Here is a 25,991-nt window from a genome sequence, read left to right on the forward strand (position 1 = left end):
GGGGGACTCCACTCCTAACTGATGTCCAGGCCGATGCAGATCCATTTACCATGACTCTTTGCTTTCTGTCAGTAATGAAGTCACAGACCCAATCATAAATCTTGCCTTTTATTCCATAATTTCTCAGCTTGACTTTCAATCGCTCATGGGGTACTGAATCGAAAGCCTTTGAAAAATCTAGGTAGATTACGTCTACAGGATGTCCTTTGTCAAGGATTTCCGTTATTCTATCCATTGATTCAAGTAACTGTGTAATGCAAGATCTTCCCTTTTGAAAGCCATGTTGAGATTTGGATACAGCAGCTCTTAGATGGTCGTTTAACCTGGTCCTTACAAAATCCTCCATGATTTTGCATATTATTGATGTTAGGCTTATCGGCCTATAATTTCCGCAGTCAGACTTACTTCCTTTTTTATGTAAGGCTGTGATCTGTGCCTTCTTCCAATCGGACGGCAGTTTTCCTTCATTCAATGACTTATTGAAAAGTAAACTTAGCGGTATTGCCAGTTCATTACTAAGTTCCTTTAGAACCCTCGGATGGATGCCATCTGGTCCAGGTGATTTAGATACCTTGAGTTCTTCAAGCTTTTTCCGTACCTCTGCTGGAGTTATGAAAAGTTCTAGATTTATATCATTATGGTCCATGGGCTCTAGATCAGGGGGCGGTATATTGCTTTTATCCTCAATGGTGAAAACACTGGTGAAGAAATCATTTAAAACCTCTGCCTTTTCATGATCATTTTCAGTTTGGTTTCCATCTCTGTTCGTCAGATTTGGTATTCCGCACTTTGTCTTCATTTTTGATCTGGCATATTGATAGAAAGCTTTTGGGTTTCTTTTAGCATTTTCTGCAATTTCCCTTTCATGATTCTTTTTTGCCTTTCTGACCTCCCACTTCACCTGGTTCCTTAGCCTAGCATACATATCATAGTCTTTACCCTCCTTAGTTTCTAGATACCTCTTATAGGCTTCCCTTTTCTTTTTAACCTTAGCTAGGGCTTTAGGGTTTAACCACAATGGTTTTCGTCTGGCTGTTGGGTTGTGTCGTCTTAGTGGCACATACTTTTTTGTCGTCTCCAGTATTTTGTCTTTTATGAAGGTCCAAGTATCTTTAGTATCCAGGTTACTGATATGTTTTTCCCATTCTATGTCCGCATGCTCTCTCCTCATACTGTCAAAGTCTGCCTTGGTGAAAGCAGATTTCATGCACTCTGAGTGGTCCCCTGGGACATAACATCTGTATAAAAAGTTAATGCAAGAATGGTGGCTTTTTCCTAATGGTGGAAGCATATGGATTTCATTTATCATGTCCTGTTCGTTTGTGAAGACTAAGTCCAATACATTTGGTCGGTTTTCACCTCTATGATGAGTAGGTTTCGTTACATGCTGAAACCAGAAACAGTCTCTAATGGTTTCTAGGAAGCGGCTTGCTGGGTGGTTTGGGCTTGCATTTGACATTATATTTGTCCAGTCGATCTCAGGATGGTTTGTATCTCCCATTACTAGATAATGACTATATTTACGATTGCTAGCTGAGCGAAGCGCATTTCTCTGTTTTTCATTAGCTAATTCTGTAGAATTTGGAGATCTGTATAGACATCCGACTAGTAAGGTGTCATTATCACGCAATTTTATCTCAAGCCACACACTCTCATCAAATTTCTCCTCTAGATTAACTTCCACCGTTGAGATGAAGTTTCGTACATAAATACCAACTCCTCTGTGGGGACCTGTAACATTTCCTAAGTTTGAGTAAAAGGTGAAACCATTTATATTGAACTCCGACGCCTGTACAACACATCGTGAATTTTTTGGTATTAATTCGGTCACACTAATTATGTCTGCATCAGTACTTTCTATTAACAGTTCAAGTTCCGGCCTTTTATTGACTAGACTATCTGCATTTAATGAGAGGCATTTGAATCCAAATTTTGAACGTGCATCTAAATTAACTTCTGAAGTAGGTGCTGAAAATAAATTATAACTGCGTGTATGTACATTGTCTCTGAAAATTTGTGCATTTTCTACCTCCTCTCCTCTTCTTTCTCCTTGGCTCTCATCATTTCGTAGTATGCCTTGGCTTCCTTCTGTTGTAATGGGGTCTGGTTCTTCTTCATGAAGATCTTCCTCATCACTGGGTTTTGGTGATCCTTGAGGGCACCACTTGCCCTGAGTATACGGTTTTTTGCCTTACTGTCCTTTATTTCTACTATCATTTTCTTTGGATAGTCTTCGGTTTTTCTGCCAGTTCTCCTGATTTTACCAAATGTTACCTCGTTTTGATCAATGGCATCACAGATTTGTTTGAACTTCTCTCGGTCTTCTTCAATTCTGAGTTCAGTCTCCTCCTGCTCGCTCTCCGGGACGTTAAATACCACTATACTGTCCTCTCTCTGGCTTCGGAGTTGAATCTCACGTGCACTTTTGGAAACCAGTGCATCTTGTGCATCTTTGTCAAAGGTTGAACTACTTGGCATTTCCGCTATCTGTAGTTTAACTTCATCTTTAATTTTATGAGGTATTTCATTTACTTGTTCTCGAATGATAGTGAGGCTGTGTTCTAACACACTTTGTCTCTTTTCTAGTTTAGAGTAAGCCTGGAGAAGTTTACCGGCTGATTTATTGCATTTATGACAGTACCAGTGAATACTACTTTCCTCATTTGAGTTTTTCTTTAGAAAGGCATAATTCTCTACAGATACATTTTCACAAATGGCATGGTGCCAAAATTCACACAGTTCACACTGAAGTGCATCTTGCTCTTCTTCCACTTTGTTCTTACAAGAGCCACAGTTTACGTGTTCACTTTCAATTACAGATTCATCATTGCCAGATTTTGAGCTTTCCTTATCTTGTAGGTGAATGGAAGATCTTGATCCTCTACGCTGACCTTGTATACCACCACTGGCACTGGCCATGGTAGGGAACCGTATTGCAGTACATGCTTTGCATAGAAATTGGTCCCCTTGGGCATATGATACCCCTTTGGTTGCTTTACAGTCTTGGCACTTTGGTGGCATTTTATATTCTAGCTTTGCAATGAACACAAACAGCAGTCAAGCAGCAGCAAAAAAAAGCCAGGAGCGATTGTAAGCAGCATGCATACAGTAGATTATATAGTCACTACCTTACCTCAATTCCTATAAGGCTTCTCTATTTACTGATCTGCCAATGTGGTATTGAACATAAGCATCCTATCCTGTTTGGAACTTTACATGTCAAAGATCGTGCAATGCAATCCTATGCACGTACCGCACCGTTTCTAGTGTATACAAACATGACCAAGAACAAAATGGCGAACCGCGAAAATACAATCCTCGAAAAAGCTGCCAGACACTTGATCCATGCAAACTGTGAAAAATACTGGACCGATTTCTTTTCAAATTCTGCAGCAAATAATTCACATCGTTGACTTGGAGATCTGATGGTTTGATGAATCCAGATTTAGGTTTTTCATAGGTTTTTTAATGTTTTAGTTCGCAGAAACTTGATCGATTTTAAAAGTGCGTCCGAACCCCGCGCATGCGCAATCATCGGGGAGGGTTAACTTTATAACCTTGGAGGGTTAACTTTATATACACGGATAATTCAGCGCAAAGAGGATTATTCCGATAATTGTTTCGTATCACGTAATAAGCCCCCCTTCTTAGGCGGGGCTCTTAAGATACACGCGTGTGCGGGAGTAATGACGAGAAATGACGAGAGTAACTTGCATAGGCTACAATCAATTTTTTTTGGTTTTTCAAAATGGCGCTCAATTAACTCCGTTTACTTTACGATTTCTCCGCGCTCTTCCGGTGGTGGTTGCTATCCCATTGGTTGAAATTAATTTAAATCTTCATGGGAATTCGCTACATATGCCTAAGAAATTGGCCAATTATATTAATATTTTTATTAGGGAAATATCCGTCCTAAATATTGACAGAAAAGGGTGGTTTATTTCAATTTTGTGTCGACATGGTCGAGGTCACGTGACATAAACAAATCAATCTAATCGCGCACAGCCGTCCAAAAACGGCACAAATACGCTTTTCCAGCTTAAAACCACACTGACGACTAAGTTATATTTGTCTACTGCCCAAATCTGAAGTATCAAATGAATCACAAACTAGAACTAGCTCTATTTAGCTATAGTTGCGTGAAAAATTCGGGTTAGCGACATTCTGCACCCTAGCGGCCAATAATTAAACTACTTTCAGCCGTCTGCTCCGGTCTCGTCAGGGAGTTTTTCCAAAATGTACGCGATGATGACGTGCCCCTTTAACAGCTATTTTAAAATGCGTTTCCAAAGTGAATGAATGAAGACAACCCATTTGTGTCGTATATCACTGGAAACGCCCGATTCCCCTGATTCTGCAGGATATTTAATCGGGCATTTTATTTCTTTAAATAAATCATAAGCGTCGCATTTGCTCCTAGGCCTAGCTCTGTTCACCATCCCAAATGGCAATATTGCCAATTGGGCCGGACAATCACGAAAACCCCCAAATGTTATAAATTTCTTCCTGAATAATTCTTACAGTGACCATTCCCCCATGAAAGACAGTTGCTTTGGTCAACCATTGAACTTTTGAGATATGTTGAATTTTGCACAAATCAGCGAAAAACGCACCAACTGGCACTGGACGGCTTTTTAAAACGGGGCCGACGCACATCCCAAGTTCAGTGTACACATACGTCGGCAACAACAGTAAACTCGTAGTTTCTTGCTAGCCGCCTATTGAGTAGCGCCTCTTGGTTTCAGAAACTCCAACAAAACATGTCTTTGCCAAAACAACTGCTAAATCAACACTGACATACTGTGAGGACCGAGAAATCAATGATTTTAGGAACTACGGTTAGGGCTTGGCCGCGCATGAATAGGACTAAGGACAATCACAATGTATTACCAAAACAAAAATGTGTCGGAACGAACTATGGATGGCCCCAACATGGGGGTTTGGGGGGTTTCCCCTCCATTGTACTGGGTAAAAACGTTACGCTACCGTAGGGGGGTTCGGGGGTACTCCCCCGACCTAAGGGGGCTCACTAAGTCCTTGACTTTTCATATTAGTGATCAGCGTACCAAACTGCAAGTCGCGTCAGATAGAAGCGAGCATTTACAAGTTACATGTGCATTAGACTGAGATCTCAGAATATGATCTGCGCGCGAATTAGGCATGAGGTTTGCACTGAATGCGATGGCGAGGTCGCCTATACTTGCAACTCATGTACTTCAAATTCGAGCCCCATTGACCAATGCCGAACCACATATTGTTTGTTTCTGAACAAATTTAAAATGAGTTTTCTCCTTGATTTCATATGCATGGTGGTTGATGGATATAGATATCATTCAGTAATCCAAATGACCCATCTGAGATCAGGCTTCTTTTTGCTCCATCTAACAAATCCTGTCAAAAACCAATACAACCCACTGCGAAGAGCGCTTGTTCCTACTACTTTACACACCCACCCAGCGTACATGATTGTGTTGTATAATTCAATAAAACAGATTTAAAGTGTAATGAAATTACAACATTCTAACCCTTTTGTGTTTGAATATCTTATACCAATTTTCCGTTGCAACACATACTGCTTTAGAATGGTAATTGTGAAATTTGTTACACAAGCAGCGGTAGGAAAGATAATTGGTATATTGCGTCGCCGATCGCTGCAATGTGCTATCTATTAGGTTGGCAGTCTGGTATAGGCCATCTTGACCGGCAATGTTATGTCACCGCCAAATCACTCATCAAACCCTTGGCATTTTCCGCCTCAGAAGCTTTTTTTGCCCAGGCAAGTCGCCTCGATTTTGGACCAATCAGAACAACGACCTCAGGAACTGCAGTAGTAGGCCTACAGGCGCGGATCCAAGGGGGGGCGCACCCGGCGCACGCCCCCCCCTAATTCCGGCACGGTGTAAAAAAATTATAGCCCAAATTAAGCTTAAACAAGCTTAAACGAACGAGCCAGTGCAGTAAACTTTCGTACACGTTCACTCTCATATAAAACATGACCACACCCCTTGGCTTTAGCGCGAGAATATGTACACGCCATGATCCCACGAAGGATCTTTCCCACCGCAATCGGCTATATGTGCAATGGTCAGCTGACCAACCAACGCGCCGCAGATGCGAGACAGGTAGCCTAATCATGGCGGAAAAACGAAAGTCGCAGTCATCTCTCGTCGATTTATTTGCGAAGAGTAGAAAAAATGTTGGAGTGGATTAAATATTCTATATAATGTGTGACTTAAATACGTAGGCTAAATGGTACCTAACCAAATTAGACCGATCTTGGATATACATTACCTCACAGAACTTTACCTGTCATCCAGCTGTCCCTTGGTAAGTGAGCCCTTAGAATATGCATGATTTCTGCATCAGCATGACCAGATTCTAAAAAAACACGCTCATCTTTGAAAAATAATTTTCAACCTTCTTTCATAAATCACTACCTCCTTCAAACCACGTGCCTTTCCTTCAGTCGGACTTTTTTAAAGAAATTTTTCTGGCAGTACCGATCTGTTCCTGATGATTTTGCAGACAAAAGACACTGAAAATGGGGTGGGAGTGGTGCTTAATATTTGAAGATCAGATGCCAGGAAATCGCATATATGGAGTCTTATCTTGAAAATGTTTCTGGGGGAGCCCCCCCCCCAGACCCCGCCGTCGCTTCGCGCCTGCGGCGCTCGCAATTCGGGCTTCGCTCTCAAAGTGCGCCCCCCTTTCGAAATATCCTGGATCCGCCCCTGGCCTATCCGATTTGAAGCGACAGTACGATTTGAAATATCCAATACAATACGACTTAAAATTGTGATAATTCATGTTTTGCCATGATGCAGGGGAAAGAGGGAGATAAAAAGTACTTTAGAGATTGTGGATTTAGCTAGTTTTTGTCTTGGCTATCCCAGGAGAAAGAATTTCTGCCTACAACCCTGTGCCCATTAAACGGATTCTAAAAATACACTAACAATTGCAATAGTTGTACCTTTGCCAAAACAGGCGACGAGGTTGGACAGCGTACGATCGCAAGACATTCGCCCTCTTTAAGTTTTCATATCAGCGCTGTGATTGGGCACTCGCTGAGAGCGTGCCGAGAAAACAGGAAAATCGATGGAATCCGTCATAGGTTTGTGGAGCTCGATAGTGGTGACGCTAACGCATGAGAGTCAGGATGGGTATAGGTGTGCTTAGGCACGTTATATATAGATAACGATGCTGCAACGTTTGATTGCGGCACTCTCATTGGGCGCTTTTTCTACCCCTACAATCCGGGTATATATTTCACCAGGGGTATAAAATATCGACAAGGGCAGTATAAACTAGGCGACCTTGAAATACTTTGTTTTATTTTAGACCAATATTAGTTTTTGTAAGCAACCTATTTCAAGCGAAACATACTTGTGCTCAGAAAAATGGCTTATTCAAATTCCTCCAATAACAGTCACCGCATGTCGCCTTGTAGGTCCATATAGTAAATCTTCTTCAATTCTTTTTAGCATTGACCGGTGCTAATTACCAGAATGATATCACAGTACAGTCAGGACCAGTCGAAGTTAAGCAAGGACAGAACGTCAGGCTGTGGTGCAAACTGAAATACGACCCTAATAAAGTAGTGCCGGTAGTCTGGCATACGCCGCCAAATTTCAAAACAAGAACCAGTGATTGTACTTCCTTTGTGAAGAATAAATACATCATGTCATGTTCAGACACTAAGGACCCTTTTGGATATTATAATATGACAATAATGGATGTCCAATGGGCCGATAATGGGAAATATCGGTGTCTGTATATCAACCATATGGACATTGTGGATTTACACGTTTTGGGTAAGTTATAATCAGGAGCTACACCAACGTAAGGCATAAGGGCCCTCTAATCTGAGAACTCACGAATTAGAAATAAAGTTGATTGCAAATGACTAGGATGCAAGAGTGGTTCTTTTGGCGCCCATGACACTGAAACTAGTGAAAGTGTTCAGGTCTTGATTTTTATCAAGGTGTACAAAAAATTTACTTTGATTGAAGTTGCTATGCCCTGGTTCTTGAAGTAGTGATAGCCAAATTAGCTACAGGGTATTGTACAGTGCGGCTCATGTAAATACCAATACATACTTCATACGATATCTCGTGAACTATAATACACCAGTTACAGTGCATTTTTTCAATCGTACATTTATTATGGCAGAAATAAGTGTGCATTTGTTTTTCATAATGTGACTTTTTTATTTCGGTCTGTTTTCAGTTCCGGTTACAGTCGTGACACTAAAGGAAGTTGTCGAGACTACATCTGAAGAACCACGGCTCTTGCAAAAGAAAATAACCTGCACAACAAACTGTGCATATCCGGCACCCAAGATTTCATGGCTTGTGAATGACGTAAGTAGAGCAATATCAGAGGACGATGTCTGGCCCTTTCAGGTCTACACTAAATTGAACCGATTTATTGGTCTTTTGTCTTGAGTTGACAACTAGGGAGACCATACGTATAGGCAGGAGAGAGGTTGAAGTGGCCATATTCAGTGAACTTATATACATAGTAAGGGCCCTGGGTCATGTTAGATTCAGCATTAAAACTATTCCTCATTCAAGCATGAATCGTCATGACGTACTGTGAGAGGTGAAAGTCCCCTATTGGCGACCAGTGGTTCCTCGAGCAATAAAGCTACTGTGCAGTTATTTATTTAAAAATGACTCTTGTTCAGTTATAAAATCATAATAAAATACTTCTTTATAAGGACCCCTTGGTACTAGGAAGTGCTGTCTCCAATTGAGGGAGGTGCACTGATTATAATTATGGAAAAAAATACTGTCCATTTAAAAGGAAACGACCTTTTGGTACCAGTGCAGTATTTTAAATAGAGAGGGTGTCCTTGATAGAGTGGTGTCCGCTAAAGGGATGTTCCACTGTAGTGTAAGATATTAAGATGAAATAGACCCTTTAGCTTTACCATTACAATACGTATTTTCCAGCAACTCTTTAACCTCATACCGACTGTCCAAGAGTTAGACTGCTCTGGGGCCAAAGACGGCCAGAAACAGACTATGACCACGGTGTTAGTAATGAGCACAGACATGGATAAGGAGAGAACAGAATATAACATTACGTGTACAGCAGATAACGTTGTTGGAGAGCCAAATGTTTCAGAGGCAATTGTTTTCAATAGTGATGGTAAGCATCTTACAATTGTTGGCGTTATCAGGTAGCGTTGTTTATTTTTTGAGACCTCCCTTAATGTTTACTTCAGTTCTGTCCGGTCAGTTGAAACGCTTATCATGGTGAATGTCTAAAAATGGAAAAAAATTAGTTTCAGAAACAGGAGACAAGTTTTCCTATACCAACCTTTTTCCCTATCACCATCCTTTTTAAAATCACATATGTTCAATATACAACATGTTCGGTGCTCAGACCACTTCTCAAAAACATTCTAGCAAAGAAATCATTGTTTTATCAGTGACTCATCCTGAAAGTATCCTGAAAGCTTTAGCCAAGAAACATTTAAAACATTTTATACCTTTTTCAGTTTCGCTATATAACCGGCCCATGTTCATAAAAGTTCTTAACTTAAGTGCTATAAAACCCTAAGTGGTAAACTCCCCTAAGTTCCCCACCTAAAATGGGATTCATAAAACTACTCAGCGCCCCACTTAGCCAGGTTGACCGCTTAAGTTTGAGTGTAACAAATACATTTCTTCAAAAGACACATCAGGTACCCGCGTCATATTTCTTGTTGATTTCTGCCTATAAATTAATTCATTATTCATTGATCATGAGCATTCTAATGTGCAAATTACAAAGCATTATCTGCACACAATTGTATAATCGTTGCCCGGGGATGTTAGGGTTAAAAAATGGCGTTATAAGCTAAAGCTACACTGGATACCCATATGGATGACCTCATCCCCTTCCCAAAGGCTCACAATATCTGTTGCTGCGTTTTCTCGGAGCACAACTGAGTCGTGGGTGCTACATAACCATCTAGCTGCAACATTGATAAACCCAAAATGTGCATAAAAAATAGCCTGCACATTGATGGAATACCAGTTTTCCCTGTTTACATCCCCATCCATGAAACGAAGGTCCTAGATATATCGATTGAGCGAAGCTCTCTGGGCTTTGTCCGATCAGGCCTAGATTGGTTTGTGATTGGTGAGTACAGGGTGTAGTATTAAGGAAAAGTGGTAATTCTAGAAATTGCGTTTTTACTAAAATTAAGGTCAAATACCATGTTTTTTGGGGTCGTTTAATAAAAGTCGTTTATTATCGTACATCATTTTTTCAAGGGAAAAGTGGTATTTTTAGAAATGGCGTTTTTACTGAAATTGAGCTCAAAAACCTTGTTTTTTAGGCCGTTTTAAAAAAATCATGGATTGGCGTACATCCTCTTTCCTATTACTCTAGAATCAAAATACATTGCATGCATTCGATCGACCACACCGATAACACCGTGAAATCAAGGAATCTGGCTATAAAAACAGCTAATTGAGGAGTGTCATCTTGATTCGAAATTTGGTTCAGTGAGTTGTTACCTCCGCAATTTATATCCGACTCATGGTTGGTTGAGGAATGTGGACAGCATCACCAGTAACCTGTTGGAATGATCCGCAAGCGTGAAAATTGTAAAACTGAAGAGTCGCAAGCAATTTTAACTCAGGAGGCAGCGCGTAATTCCTCCTAGTTTCCGATTCGAGGTCATCCCTCAAAAGAAGAATGTTTGCTGATCAAACCGATATCGCTGATATAATTATAAGTCGTTTTAGAAGTCCAGCGGATTAGGCGTTCACAAAAAACCCTTTATTTGCGAACTGCACGCCTGTTGTGTGCAATTTCATGTTGCCAAGCCAACCAACATCAACAAAATCATCTCCGACGAGTGCCGTGCTCAAAATGAACTGAAAGAACCAGTCCACTTAGAAGTAAGACTGCCCCGGAGTTGTCTTAAATCTAAGATTCGATTTGAGTGGTCCACCTGACTTAAGCATGTTTATGAATATGACTTACTTTAAGTAAGTACCCCACCTAAACCTAAGATGCAGTTTAGTTGCCCCACTTTGACTTAAGTAGCTTTATGAATACAAGGTTAAACGTAAATTAACTCAAATTCTCCTCGCCAGGGGCAAAAATCGTAAATACATGGAAGGCATATGTCAATTTATCATACCTCATTAGTAGGTGGGCCAATCACGTCACGTTACGTGCCGTGCAATAATTTTTACTATTCCTGATGACGTCATGGATGACGCGTTATGTGGCTTGCCGTCCAGGTGCCGTCTCGACTTAAGTTATAATGCAACGTACTTGTCAAAACGGGTATGAGGCATGATAAAATAATGTTTTAACCGGACAAATAATTTTGACTATTCTATGGTTGACGTGCAATATTTATGTATCATTCTTGAAATAAAGTCAATATGTGGTTTGCATGCATAAAGGTTTGATATAAATTTTTTTGTTGAGATAAGGTTTACACTACCAGTGAGGCAGTCCCAGAGTATTTCTAATATTTGAAAGACTCTAGAAGTACTAAACAAAAATGTTTATGCTGTTATCATTTTGTTGTTTTTGAATTCCGCCGCCCGCACTATCTCTGTTCCCTTAGCATCCTGTGCAATACGATTAAACTGTCTAAATTTATATTTGGCATTGATCATGGCAGCGTAATTCTGTGACTGAACGATTCTGGTTATGAACGCACTGATGCACTCAGGCGTGACACGCAAATGTTGAGCAGAGAGAAGCTAGGCTCACCCTGGGTGTTTATTTCAGACCAAATAAACTCATTTCCCCATTCAACATTGAGATTTAAATGAGGTTTATCGAAATCCGTGGTTTAAAAGAAAACTTGGACAAGGTCGGAAGATACTCCAACAAGTCATAAAACAATAGAGAAACCGTTTAGCCGAAGATACTCCAACAAGTCATAAAACAATAGAGAAACCGTTTAGCCGAAGATACTCCAACAAGTCATAAAACAATAGAGAAACCGTTTAGCCGAGGACCTGAATCTTACTGATTATGTTGTAATAAAAAATAATACTTATTAAATTCGTTATATATATTACCAATTTATAATTATTACTAAGATAAATATCGATAATATTGAAATTGCAAGAATCTTATGAGAAAAATCTTATTGGAATTTTTTTCCTAGCAAGAAATTATAAGAAAAAATTTCACTAAAGGTAATTATCTGTAAGATATTAATTTGCTACAATTTATGAGTCACGCATTTTTGCACCGAAATCGAATCTGTCCCAATAAGATGTCGATTTCAAACAGTGAGCCAATAAACATACAAAGACGTCCAATTCTAAATTACCTGACAACAAGGTCCCATTGCTTGAAGAATAGGACCTTATTCTTACCATTTGCCCAAATAAAGTGGCATTTTATTAATTGCTCTTTTAGAACATCTGCAAAAGGAATACCCTTGATATACACAATCGATATCCCAACAATCATTTTTTTAAAGTATTTGGAAGGCAATAGGCAATATTTAGAAATGTAAACCAAGGCCTTTTGGGGCATTAATTTGTTTATACCAATTAAATGTATTTTTAGAAAAAAACGGATCGGTAGCACCTACACGCATCATGCCTCGATGTGTGAGTCCAAATCTGAAACGAATATGTCGCATCGTGAAGTCTGTAGGATTGTTCATAACTCAAATTATGACCTCTTATTAAAAGCTTATTAACTCAATTCTAATTGGTCAAAATTGATATTTCTTTTTGCAAATTGGAAGGTAAAGGTTGATACTAAAACATACATTGAAATAAATAGATACCCTTTTGTGAATAATATGTTATAGATATTCTTGTTGGAAGCGCACACTTGGTGTGTCATAGGTGAACCCTAGCCTTAAGTAAGCCCACATATTATTTGTGACTTTCACAAACGCAAACGCCTGTCCCATTGTTCGACACCGTGATCAAGAGCTCGAACAATGGGATAGGCGTTCATGTTGACGTCTCGGGATCTTTGCTCCCTAATACCGGGTATAGGTGGTGGCGGGGTAGAGGTCGATATTAGATCCACAGCTTCAGTCATTTCGGGATTCCATATGGTGATGATAGTAATCCTACTAAAAGAGATTAATTTGGTCCTAAATCGTTCGATAGAGTTTTTTTCAACAGAAATAGAAAATGACATACATTTACCACCATAATTGAAATAAAACCGGCACATACGGGACTTGTGTTCCGTTTTATACGAAATATGTAATATACATCACGAAGAGACTTGAAACTAGAGGACTTGAAAGACCTGTTCGTGTATGCAAGGGCCAATTTTACATGTTTTTTTGCGAGTCCGACACTGTCGAACATAAGAGTTTCGCAGGCGATGGACATATTCGCGGTTTCCCAAGCCAAGATTTTTCCCCAAAAAATAATGCTAGTCTACTTTGCCAAAAGAGCTTCTATTAGCTAGTAGGTACTGTAGTGTAAGTGTCTATATGATATAAGGGAGCAAATCACCCAAAACGCTACGTGAACGCCACTCCCATTGTTCGACGTCGAACCATGGGATAAGCGTTCACGATGGCGTTTCTGGGGAATTGCAAAAAAACTCCCTATTATACTCAAACCCACCGTCAACAGGCAAGGAGGATACCGCGGTGACGTCACATCACGTGATCCCGACCCATATTAGTGATCGCTATGGCCAATCAGATTCAGTCTACTGACAGCAGCAGCACTGAACACATCTCCACGTCTCACTGTCTGGTGCGCTCCTGTACACAAAAACACCAATAGACATGAAATATTGCAATACCTAGTATGGATTCTTCCTGTGTAAAATAATATTTACAGAGCAGATTAACTTCCACGAATAAAAAAGACGTTTGGCGTGGCCAAAGTGCGGAAATAATGTCTCCGCTAAAATACACTACGAAATACACTAGGCAATGCACTACGCAATATACAGTAGAGATGCAGTTGAGTTTGTTATTGTTTTGACTTAATAGCCCGCCCATATCATAATATATTCATGTATTCATGAAGTATGAACTCATTTCTGTCCCATACAACTCTAAGAACAGTCAATTTCTCCTTAAATCATCACCGAAACCACGATATCCGCAGGAAGATTTCGTTCTAGTGTCCGAAAATGCATGATATTACAGTGGCGCTAACTCGACAAATAGAGGGGATCTATGGGGATCTATGCGAGTTTTAGGTCCAACAGGTCTCAAACTTGTAAAATCTGTAAACATGCCTCCAAATCCCATTATGATAATGAAGAGATTGCCCAATATCTGGGAGACTGTTTTAAACCCTCGCTAATTTTGGAAGATCGGTGCCCGGCTATTTGGTTTTAAAAACCCTATTTTTCCCCATCAAAACAGCACTTTTCATTATTCAAATGATAGCTTATTGTCTGAAGACTTATTTCATAGCAGAAAAGTACTAATAACTCTGATTTGATGCGAAAAATCTAACTTTTTTGATGACTTGATTTTCCCTTGGCCGTGGATCGAGTTTGTTTACATTATGCAGCGCCATCTTGGAAAAGCCGTGACGTCACCGCGGTATCCTCCTTGGTCAACAGGTTTCAATACTTGGAGTAATTGTGACCCTCTCTTATGCAACACCATGTACATGCTGTACGGTGGTCGGAAAGATGTTCGTGTGTCATTGCGATATTCAAGAGAGCGTGTTTTACCAAATTTGTTACCATCAGAAACTATCGTGTTTTCGTCTGAATTGAAACACTGGAAATGGCGACGAAGCATGGGCTACATAATTGGAGGTTCTACCGAGATCATGATGGTAAAAAGGTGACAGTAAACGATATGAACTTGATGTAATCACGCTTCGAATCGGCACTCGTGCCGTACTGTAGTACATAGCCAAAAGCACCGGTGGCGCTGCACGTCGTTACTGCAGGCGATTCTAGGGCATTTGCCCCCCGGACATCTGCCCCCCGGATCTTTCCCCCCGGATTTTTGCCTCCCGGACATTAGCCCCCCTAGAACTTCTGCCCCCCTAGGACATTTGCCCCCCGGACATAAGCCCCCGTAGGACTTCTGCCCCCCTAGGACTGCTGCCCCTAGGACATCTGCCCCTGGACATTAGCCCCCCAAGGACTTCTGCCACCCTAGGACATCTGTCCCCATAGGACTTCTGCCCCCCCTTACCGCCGGGGACAGTCAAAGAGAACTTTGATGAGTCGGTCAGTCCAAGAGTAGCAGGATGATCAGCTCTGGCCTGTATTAATAGATTTAAGAGCATACTTATATGCATTACTCCAGGGCAATCCATAGGTCAAATGTAAGAATGGTAAGGATTGCTGTATTTCTTTTAAATGAAAATTACTGAAGGTAGCAGAATTACTGAAGGTAGCAGGTAGGCCAGCCTTCAGTAATTTTCAGCAAAAAATAACTTAAATAATCATTACCTTCTTTGACCCGTACTATAACTTCATTTCTTGATTGGTTGTGATGGTGGAAGGAGACGGAGGTATCATGTGAAGTTTTCTATTTTAATCAAACAACAAACAAGTTTCAAAACATCAGATATACATGTACATGTAGTGATATACATGTGCATATAGCAGCATAAAAAAGAAAAAGGCAAGAATCGCCAGAGAAAAACCAAATACAAATTACAGCTTGGTCAATGAACCTCTGACCATTTTAGAATGAAAACAGAAAGAAGAAGATCGGAACTCCAACCCTGAGTTAAAATGTACTGTTACACTCGTGAGTACCCCTAACAATTGCTCATCTAGCCCGCTTCAAATGACAGCAAGGTAAAATAAACAAAGTTTCAATATCAACTTGATTTTCCTCATCGACACTACAAGTTAAAATTATGGGCAACCCCTCTCAAAAATCCAATAATGTCCCTATTGGGGTAGTCTCCTACAAGGTTGTGCAACCTCTGTTGCACATTCCTGTACACAGCTCGCTTGACAGGAGGATTTTGGCCTGCTTGATTTTGGACCATTTGAACATGTGTCAGAGCATCCTCTCGCTTTAGGACCTCAAGAAATTTCCAGAAATTAGGGTGGTATGCCCCAACATCAGACTGAAACCGCCGGTGCCAGCCTTCCACGTGGTTGTTGGTTCTCGGTAGGTTGTCAAGTGTGCGCTGATGCATATTCCACATGGGTATGGGAAAGAGGGGATTTCTTCTGCCATTGCCATTATCTCGCTCTTCTCCAATGTATGTAGCTTCGAAATACTGCAGAATAGGAAGAGCATTATCTGGGAGATAATCCTGCAATCCATTGAAACCAGCAATAACATCATCTTCAGGGAGGAATGCCAAGGAAGGAATCATACGGAGTTGTAACGCAAACTCTGCATATGCCTGGTAAGCATTGGCCAATCCTCGGGCTTGAACCTGAAAAAAATGACATTTCGTACACAACTATGGCAAGCAATAAGGGCAAGCAAAATATTTTTAGATTATCGCCCATGGCAATTGTCGGGGCCGCCGGTTAAACGTTTTAATTTTTTATTGAATCGTGGTAAATCCGTAAACAATTGCTTTGACTGATGAGTGACGAGTTGAAGAACCTGGAGAATCAAATATACCGGGTACGATTATCAAAAATCAATTAGAAAAAGAATTTGGGAGGTCATATGACAGACGTTCCAATTTTTGGAATGTTCCAATTTCTTTTGGAACTCCAAGCATACTGAAATTGGTATGTCTGATTTATTTTGAACGAACCAAAATTTCAGGTTTTCCCCCTACTTTGGCATATTTACCTGACGATATACATTTTGAGTCATGTGAAAGAAACATCCTTTCACCTCCACGTCGGGGAACACGTCCAGTATGGCATTCATGGCTGCCCGTTCGAAGTCAATGAGCACTTCTGTCGGCTGGAGGCCGTTCACCCCACCTGCGATGGCCGACACTTCTTGAAGAACACGCGCATAGGTATCCTGTCTCTTATTGGTGATGAGAGCGTACACACTAGGGAAAACACTTCCGTTAGCTGTTAAACTGTGAATGGTGTACAGTTGGAAAAAGACTTCTGGCACTACTTTAAATGTTCCGTCGGCAAACCAGAAATCAGACGTTGCAAGGCATTGTTGCCCATCTTCACTCATATATATGAGTATTCTGTCAGCTTCTCCTTCACCATTATCAAACCTTAAAAAGATACCATCTCTAGCTGTCATTTGATACTGTCTGGGGATAATAACATCTGCAGCACTGGCCGGGACAGGAGGTTGGTTTCCAGCACGCTGTCTGTTTCGTCGGATATTTCTGCGGACGTTTGTTATGGGTGTCATAGCTCCAGCGGCTGCATCACTCATGTTTTGCACTCCTGCTGTAATTATCTGTTGTGGAGTTTCTTCTGTTTCTTCCGCTCTCTGTTTCATATTGCTCTATTTCATATTTCATATATGCTCCTCACTGTCAGCATTTCAACTCGAGCAGCATCTCCAGCATGTGTATGGTCGTTCACCCTCTGCACAACCTGGTTGTTCATGATGTTCAAATTTGCTTTGCACTCACTTCGTCGTCTTTGCTCACATTCCCAACTTTCCTTCCCCTCGCTTAAATCTTTTTGCTTAACATAACAGAAACCTTCAAAGAGAAGCTTCCTCCCTCCACGACTAGTTGCTATGAACTCCATGACTGATTGACACTGGCAGAACTGTACTAGTACAAGCTCTATGGTCGGTCACATGTACATGTACTAAAAATAGATTCACAGAAACATTGTATGACAGAGGCATTTCTCAGAAAAGGAGTATCATTAGGCCACTTTTAAAAAAAGCTGGTTAGCGTCCTTGCTTCTGGGAGGAGGTGGGTAGGGGAGGTGTTTTGTTTTTTTTAATTCATTTAAAGGCTGAAAATATAGCTGCTGAGCAAATAAAAAAAATCTGAAATATGGAAAAATCCGGGTAGGTGTACATTCTAGTGTAAAATGCACTATAAATTTTGGCTCTCGAGCACTTTGTCGGGTAGGAAGGGGACGCTAACTACCTTTTTTTAATTCGGGCTTAGCTACGCAAGCCTATCGCGTCACAAGCATCGGAATAGCATTCCGCGACGTTACTATATATAGAATTATCGTTACTATAAATAGAAAAGAAACAATGTATTCATAAATACTATGTGGGCTAATGCCCGGGGGGCAAATGTCCGGGGGGCAGATGTCCTAGGGGGGCAGAAGTCCTATGGGGGCTAATGTCCGGGGGGCAAATGTCCGTGGGGCAAATGTCCTGATACCACTGCAGGCACAGCTGATGCGTGCTGGTCAATACGTTGTACATACAAGATAAAATAGAAGCATACAAGGATGACTACAGGAGGCCTGGGCGACGGTAAGGATGATAAGCCGCCTGGGGATAGGCATACGGACGACACAGAGGATTTGAGGGGTGAATTGAACAAATTGCAAAAAGACTATGCTATGTTATGCAATAAATTGAGAAACATTAGCATGAAGGAAATGGGTGCAAAGACTTCAACGCCAGCGGCGGATGACTGACACATGCCTCGATTACATGCAGCATTCCATAATGTTAGTGGTGTTGATGGTGACAATTTAATAAAGGCATTGCGGAGAGAGTTCAAAATAACAGGTCAAATAGGGGTACTTGGTGAAAAAGAGAAACTGAGTTTTTCAAGCCTGGCACATCAAATAGAGGCTGGTGTTGAGAAAGGTTATGAAGAAAAGGAGATTATCAGAGCGGTTATGGAAGCACACTTCATAGTTATCTCGAAGGTAAACCGGGTGTAACCCTGGACAGTCTAAGAACGATGTTAAGGTTTCACTATAGAGAAAGGAATGCGACCGCGCTGTACAAAGACTTGATTGGTTTGACACAAGCGTCACGCGAGAGTGCTCAGGACTTCCTGCTGAGGGCATTGGATGTTCGTCAAAAGGTGGCGTTCGCGTCTGGAGAAGCCGAGTCTGACAAAGTGTACGATGGTGCTTTAGTACAGAAAATGTTTCTAAACGCTGTTTTGGCAGGATTGCGCAGTGAAAGCATAAAGAATGAAATGGGGCCTATGTTCAAACAGGAGGTTACTGACGACGTATTGTTGGATGCAATGTACATCGCTTCTCAACATGAGACAGAAAGGTTGGCGAAGATAGGTAAAGGTACTGTTGCCTCGATCAGTAAAGTCAATCGGGCAAACTGAAGATAGCGCACTGGCTTCAGCGATAAAGGATTTACGAAAGGAACTGACAATAGCTTCACTGAAAGCTGAAGTGGCAGAACTACGATAAGCTTAATAATAATAATATAATAATAAACGAATTTATATAGCGCCGCTTTAAATTAAATTCTCAGCGGCGCTTTACAATACATACATAGATATAAAAAATTAACCATAAAACACATTGAATAAAACACTATCTAGAGGAAATATAGGTTAAAAAGGTGCGTCTTTAAACATTTTTGTAAGGTGCCATTGTTTTGGACAATCTAATTTTTTCCAGCAATTTGTTCCAGAGCTGTGTGGCGCTGACACTGTACGCCCTATCTCCGGCTGTCTTCTTCTTGGACTTACATTGAGTAAGTCTCGGTGCCGCTCCTGCCCTGGTTGTTCTCTGGGTCGAAAGAAGCGGCAGCCAAAGATAGGCAGGGCCACCGCCATACACAGCTCTGTAAGCAAAGGTTAAAAGTTTAAATTGAGTTCTAGCATAAACTGGTAGCCAGTGAAGTTGACGGAGGACAGAAGTTATATGGTCTCTTCTCTTGGTGTTGGTAACAAGTCGTGCAGCTTGATTTTGAATTTTCTGCAGGCGGTTGAGTTCATGATCTGGCAAACCAAAGTACAACGAATTGCAAAAGTCCAATTTAGATGTGATAAAAGCATGGGTTAAGGTAACCAAAAGTCCGGAAGGGAGATATTTTTTCATGGAGGCAATTTTGCGTAATTGGAAATAACCTGCGGATACAACACTTGATATTTGATCATGAAAAGTCATTGTGTTGTCAAAGATAAAACCTAGATTACGAGCTTTTTTTAGACGGCAGAATTTCAGCATTGCCCATGTGCAGTACAATATCATTTGGTCGCATTTGATCCTGAGAAGGGGACATGAGTAGAATAAGCTCAATCTTCAGGTCATTTAATTTCACTCATCCACTTGCGGACCTCGCCAAGACATGCCTCCACCCTGATCATGACACTTGGCAATGATTACGTAGGAGTGAGCTGGAACGCAGCCATTTTTGAGTGTCATCTGCGAACAAGTGGGAGGTAAGGTCATGGTCGGTTAGGATCGCTACTAGTGGCTGAGTGTAACAAGAAAAAAGAAGCGGCCCAAGCACACTGCCCTGCGGAACCCCATAAAGCAAATTGTGCGATTCAGACAAATCGCCCTCGACCTTGACCCGGAAACACAGGCCCGTGAGGTAAGAGTCAAACCAGGCAAGGGCCATGCCGCCAATGCCAACGACTTCTCGCAATCTACTCAGAAGGATGGTGTGGTCAATGGTGTCGAACGCGGCCGACAAATCTAACAGAAACATGGCCACACCCTCCCTCCTATCCAAACTACGAAGTACACTGTCGGCAATAGAAGTCAAAGCTGTTTCAACACTATGACCTGGACGATACGCTGACTGGTTTGGAGTGTAAATGTTATGCTCAGCAAGATGTTCGTGGAGACGAGCAGCGACGATACGCTCCAGAAGCATGGAAAAGTACATGAGGTTGGACACAGGCCGATAGTTCTTGAGATCAGAAATGTCCGCATCCTGTTTCTTTAAAATGGGAGTAACGATGGCCAGTTTCATCTCATCAGTTCTCATGTATTCATTGATCAATTCTACCAATTTGGGTAGAATGTTGGTGAGAATATCCTTGAGTAACGACGCTGGGATCGGGTCAAGGGATGAAGTCTTGACAGGGGTGCTCCTGATTATGGTGTTAAGTTCACTAACTGTCGGAGATAAGTGGGTTGACGGGGGTTTTACAACGTTTCTGACCCGTAGTTGGCAAATCAGCGCCCAAATCTTTTCGAACTTTCACAATCTTTTGATCGAAGTAATCAACGAATATATTAGCTAGTTCAGTGTTAGACACGCCATCAAGGTTCAAGGTAGCAGCCGATTGATCAGCAGTCAGTTTTGAAAATATTGTAAAAAGTTCGCGCTGAGAGTTATTAGCACTCGACAAGTGTGAAGTATAGTATGTCCGTTTCGCCTCTTTAATGATTGCAGAGGAGGTTTTGACCTATTGAGTATAGATCTGCTTGTGCACCTCAAGGCCAGATGACCGCCAACGTGCCTCACGTCTTCGCAGTGCCCGGACTGCCACCACCTCTTTCGACATCCGTGGCTCCGATTGTCGAATCTTAGGTTGTACTAGCTTGGCAGGTGCATGATCATCCAGGGCAACACGCAGAACATTGTGGAAACCCTCGAATGCCTTGTTGGCCCCATCATCGAAGGAACACGTGGCTGAGAGGACATCAGACGTAAACCTATATCGATCAATACTCCGAATGTTACGGGCCAATACTTTAGGATGCTTTTCGGATTGAGATTTTGCAATGTCAATTGGGAGATCGAATGTTACGAGAAAATGATCAGAACCTGTTTTGTCGGTCACATTGAGGTTCAGCTTTTCCTACGGTGAGCCACTGCGTGGTGAGCACTCCATCACAGAGTGAGACAAACCAACATGGTCCAGCATGTCCCTTTTTGTGAGTTGGCATGTTCACCAATTGAATGAGGCCAAACCTGGATATGCTTTCATTAAATCTTTTGACATTGGTATCCATGTGATCATCCATGTGGATATTGAAATCGCCAGCAAAAACCGTGGTTGCAGCAGACATTGTTGCCACTGACAAATGGTCCTGAATCTCATTGAGGAACTGCGGAATGGATTTTTCCGGCGGACGGTAGACAAGAAGAAACCGAACATGACGACTGGAGTGATGCAGGACATATTCATGGTGTTCATATGACAAGGCATGAGTGGTAGATCTGCAGCTGATATCAAGATGTTCACGATAAATCATACCAACACCACCACCTCGCTTATTATCCCGAGGGTTATGATGCAGCTTGAACCCTTCTGGAACGAGATCGTGTAGCTTGGTCAGAAGCAGCATTAGGCTTTGTCTTCTACTGATACCGGTACTGCAGAATCGACTCAAAGGGGGAAAACCACGGAAATGGCGATCTTGCGCTGCTAGTAAGGACAATCCCAAACAATTTAGACATTGTTTTCGGTGTGGTGGAGATCACTTTTTGGCGGGATGTACACAACCCAGGGATCAGCAAGGAAAAGCCAAGGGGCCACTCCCAAGGGACAGGCAGTGAGCCCAAAGAAGATCAACAAGTCCCACCTGCGCCAGGAAAATATAGTGTCAGTTAAGAAGGCAGACATTTTCCGGATGGGAACATGGCCAGGAGAACGGCTTATGCCCCCCAAGAAAAGGGTGAAATTAGTAGCATTAGTAGGTCGGCAATGTTTGGTTAGGTGCAAACTACAAGAAGTAGAGACCTTGGCATTGTGGGACAACGGTGCTCAAGTGCAGTTTTGCCACAGTCTTGGTTGGAAAAAAACTTGTCAAATACTCAAATCAGGAGCATATAGGAGTTAATAAGTCAGTCTCTGTCCCTGAACGCAGCAAACGGGAAAGACATTCCTTACTTGGGGTGGGTAAAGGTCGAGTTTAGTGCACCTGAGGACAGTGGTTTTCAGTATAGTCTAAGCGTTCCTTTTCTTGTCACTGGGGATAGCGACAAATATCCCATCGCTGGCTTCAATGTGATTGAACTAGGACCCAAGATGAATGAAATGGACATTTACAAACTGTTTCCAACTCTTAAGGCTGAGAAAAGTGATGCTTTGGTCTCATTGTTGCAGGAGCCAGAGGAGGACTTTTTAGCAGTAGTTAAGACTGGCCGAAACAGGATAGTCGTACCAGCAAATCAAGAGTTACTGGTACCGTGTCGGGTACATCAGGTTCAACTGGTCACGAGAAAGCTGTTTTGTTTGAACCTTCAGTCACTGGCTGTTTGCCGGAAAGTTTGTCGTGGTCGGCGGGTGTGGTAAACTTAACGACTGGGAGTTCAGCGAGAGTAAAAGTCCCAGTAAGGAACTCATCAAACCAGAACATTAGTTTACCAAGTCGACTGGTAATAGGCATAGTCAACTAATAGGAACGGTGATGGATGAAGCAAAGGACGATCAAACTTTTGTAATGTAAATGAGCAAGCTATTGTAAATGAACAATCAGTGGTGACTCGTGCTGTCAACATAGCTTCAAGTATACAACCAACGAACACAACGGAACAGCCTACGACGACAAAGGAACATCCACCGAAGACAACTGGAGGATCATCAGAGTCATGGTTACCGCCAGTGGATCTTTGTCATCTCCCAGCAGAGCAAAGGAAATCGGTAGAGGAGATGTTAATTGAGGAATGCGACGCCTTCGCCAAAGGTAGTGATTACCTTGGTTGTGTTCCAAATTTACAGATGAAAATAAACTTGAAGGATCCAGAACCCGTGAGCCAGCCATCCCGGAAAATACCGAACCCACTCTTTAAGGAGCTACGCAACTACTTGGAGGATATTTTGAGAGAAGGCGGGATCCGAAAGTCACATTCCAGCTACTCGTCACCTCTAGTTTGTGTTCGGAAGAAAGATGGTGGATTGAGGGTTTGTGGCGACTATCGAGAGCTCAATCAGAAATGTTATCCTGACCGACAACAACTAATGCGTATCCAAGACATCCTAGACATGTTAGATGGAAACTCAAGGATCAGAGTACTGGATCAAGGAAAGGCGCATCATCAGGGGTTTCTGGAGGAATTAAGTCGTCCGCTGACTGCTTTCAGCACTCCATGGGGACTGTACGGGTTCAAAAAAATTACCTTTGGACTCTCGGGGGCACCACCGGTATTTCAGCGCTACATGGTGGAATGTTTGGATGGAATGGTGTATGAAATATGTATTCCGTATCTCGATATGATGTGATGGTGTACTCAAAAATCTTCGAAGAGAATCTTGAACATGTACGAAAAGTACTTTGTCGTCTGAAGGAACATGGTATCAAACTAAAGCCTAGCAAGGGTTTGTTATTTCGGAGAGAAGTCCGATATATAGTAAGACAGGTGTCTAAACGAGGATGGACAACCCGTTGACATATGTGTTCTCTACAGCGAAACTTAATGCAACAGGTTATCACTGGTAGCAGATCTGTCCAATTTCCGTCTTAAGATCAAATACTTGCCAGGTTGACAAAATACCGTAGCATACCCGCTTTCGAGACATCCCAGGGACTTTCAGGAATACAGAAAGAACTGCTCAGAGCCAGTGAGTGTGGAGGATTACCAATATTCACTACCGGCAATGCAAATACAGCAAACTGAGACCAATTCACCATGGGCAGTGGCAACAATGGTAAATCCAATCGTGGTAGGAGATATGCCAGATTCTGTTGGGACTTTATCTAAGGCTGAAATACGTAGGAGTCAGAAAGATGATGGCACAATCGGGAAAGTGATCGGCTGGCTGGAGGATGGAAAGTATCCCTCATCAAGGCCGCGGAGGCAGGAATGCAATTCTATTTAAGTTCTGTTCCGGAGTTGGAGTAACCTCAGCATCGATAAAGACGGAATACTGTGGATAAAGAATGGAAATCAGAATCAGTTGGTATCACCGGAGAAATACCGCCGCCTGATCTACAAGGAGCTTCATCAAGACATGGGTCATTTGGGAGCAGAAAAAGTGTTGGCACTTGCACGTGACAGAGTGTATTGGCCCCACATGTAGCGAGATATCGAACATTATGTTTCCAAACAGTGCAGTTGTTTGAATAACAAGCGGCCTCAGAAACCTACAGGGACCCCGTTAGTCAACATCACATCGACTGCGCCGTTTGATCTTGTGTCTTTGGATTTTCTTCACTTAGAAAGAAGCAAGGGTGGACAGGAATATATCTTGTTCCTAGTTGACCACTTCACACGTTATGCTGTTGCATACCCTACCTCAGACAAGTCAGCGAAAACGGCAGCTAGCAAGTTGTTCAACGATTACGTATTTAAGTTACGTTTTCCTAAAAGGATCCATCATGATCAAGGAAAGGAGTTCGAGAATAAACTTTTTCGAAAATTACAGGAGTTGTCGGGTTTAAATTCAACGAGAACGACTCCGTACCATTCGGAGGGGGACGGACAAGTTGAATGCATAAATCGAACATTGCTGGCTATGCTGAGGTCATTGGAAGAATCGCAGAAGAGCAAGTGGAGTGACCATGTAAATAAGCTCATTTTTGCCTGTATCTCTACGAAACATGAGTCAACTGGATATTCACCGTTTCACTTACTCTTTGGTCGCAAGCCTAGGTTGCCCGTGGACAATCTTTTTCATCTGCAACCGAACTCTGATAATCTTTCGACATATGAGTATGTTACGCAATGGTAAAAAGCCATGCAAGAGGCAGACATGATTGCTGCGGCAAAGTCCGAGGAAAAGGCAAAGAGAAACAAGCGATATTACGATACCAAAGCCTGAGGCGAGGAGCTACAAGTTGGAGATAGTGAGATAGTAGAAACCTAAGTCAAAGGGGTGGTCCTGGTAAGCTGAGGGCTTACTAGGAAGAGAATGTTCATGTTGTAAAGTCAAGAAAGGGTGATCCCAAAACCAGCCCAGTGTATGGTGTGAGAGCAGAGAACGAATCATCAGGCAAGGAGGGTGTCCTGCATATAAATGTGTTGCTACCGTGTCCACACTTACCATCAGAGCAGGAGCCATCGTCACAACAAGCAGAAAACCACCCAGTCAAAAACAAGGTGAAAAGACAGCACGTGGAGTCATCAGCAGGAAAGTTTGATCAGGACGCTATCTCAAGTGAAGATAGCGATGGTGAAGAAGAGACAATCAGAGATCTTTTGACAAGAGGACTGCTCAGGCAATCTCAGCTTAGATTGAAAGCAAATGATCATCAGTCAGTCACTGGTCAGCAGTCGCAATTGGATACAGGACTGAATACGAAAGAGAGTGAGCAAATGCCAACTGCTGAGAAAGCGCAACCTTCTGATATCACAGAGA

General features: G+C 42.0%; 2 protein-coding genes across 3 annotated transcripts in view; both read left to right on the forward strand.

Annotated features, from left to right (window-relative positions):
• The window catches only part of LOC135502518 (uncharacterized), a 476,607-nt gene that overhangs the window by 161,211 nt on the left and 289,405 nt on the right, over positions 1-25,991 (forward strand). The window lies entirely within an intron of this gene.
• LOC135502450 (hemicentin-2-like) overlaps positions 1-25,991 on the forward strand; it is a 209,847-nt gene that overhangs the window by 31,465 nt on the left and 152,391 nt on the right. For both annotated transcript variants that reach the window (XM_064795286.1, XM_064795287.1), the window contains exons 3-5: positions 7,482-7,811; positions 8,227-8,360; positions 8,955-9,153. In XM_064795286.1, the coding sequence (XP_064651356.1) occupies positions 7,482-7,811; positions 8,227-8,360; positions 8,955-9,153 (663 nt within the window). The remainder of the gene's footprint in view (positions 1-7,481; positions 7,812-8,226; positions 8,361-8,954; positions 9,154-25,991) is intronic.

This window comes from Lineus longissimus, chromosome 18 (assembly GCF_910592395.1).
Source record: "Lineus longissimus chromosome 18, tnLinLong1.2, whole genome shotgun sequence".
NCBI classification, from domain to species: domain Eukaryota; kingdom Metazoa; phylum Nemertea; class Pilidiophora; order Heteronemertea; family Lineidae; genus Lineus; species Lineus longissimus.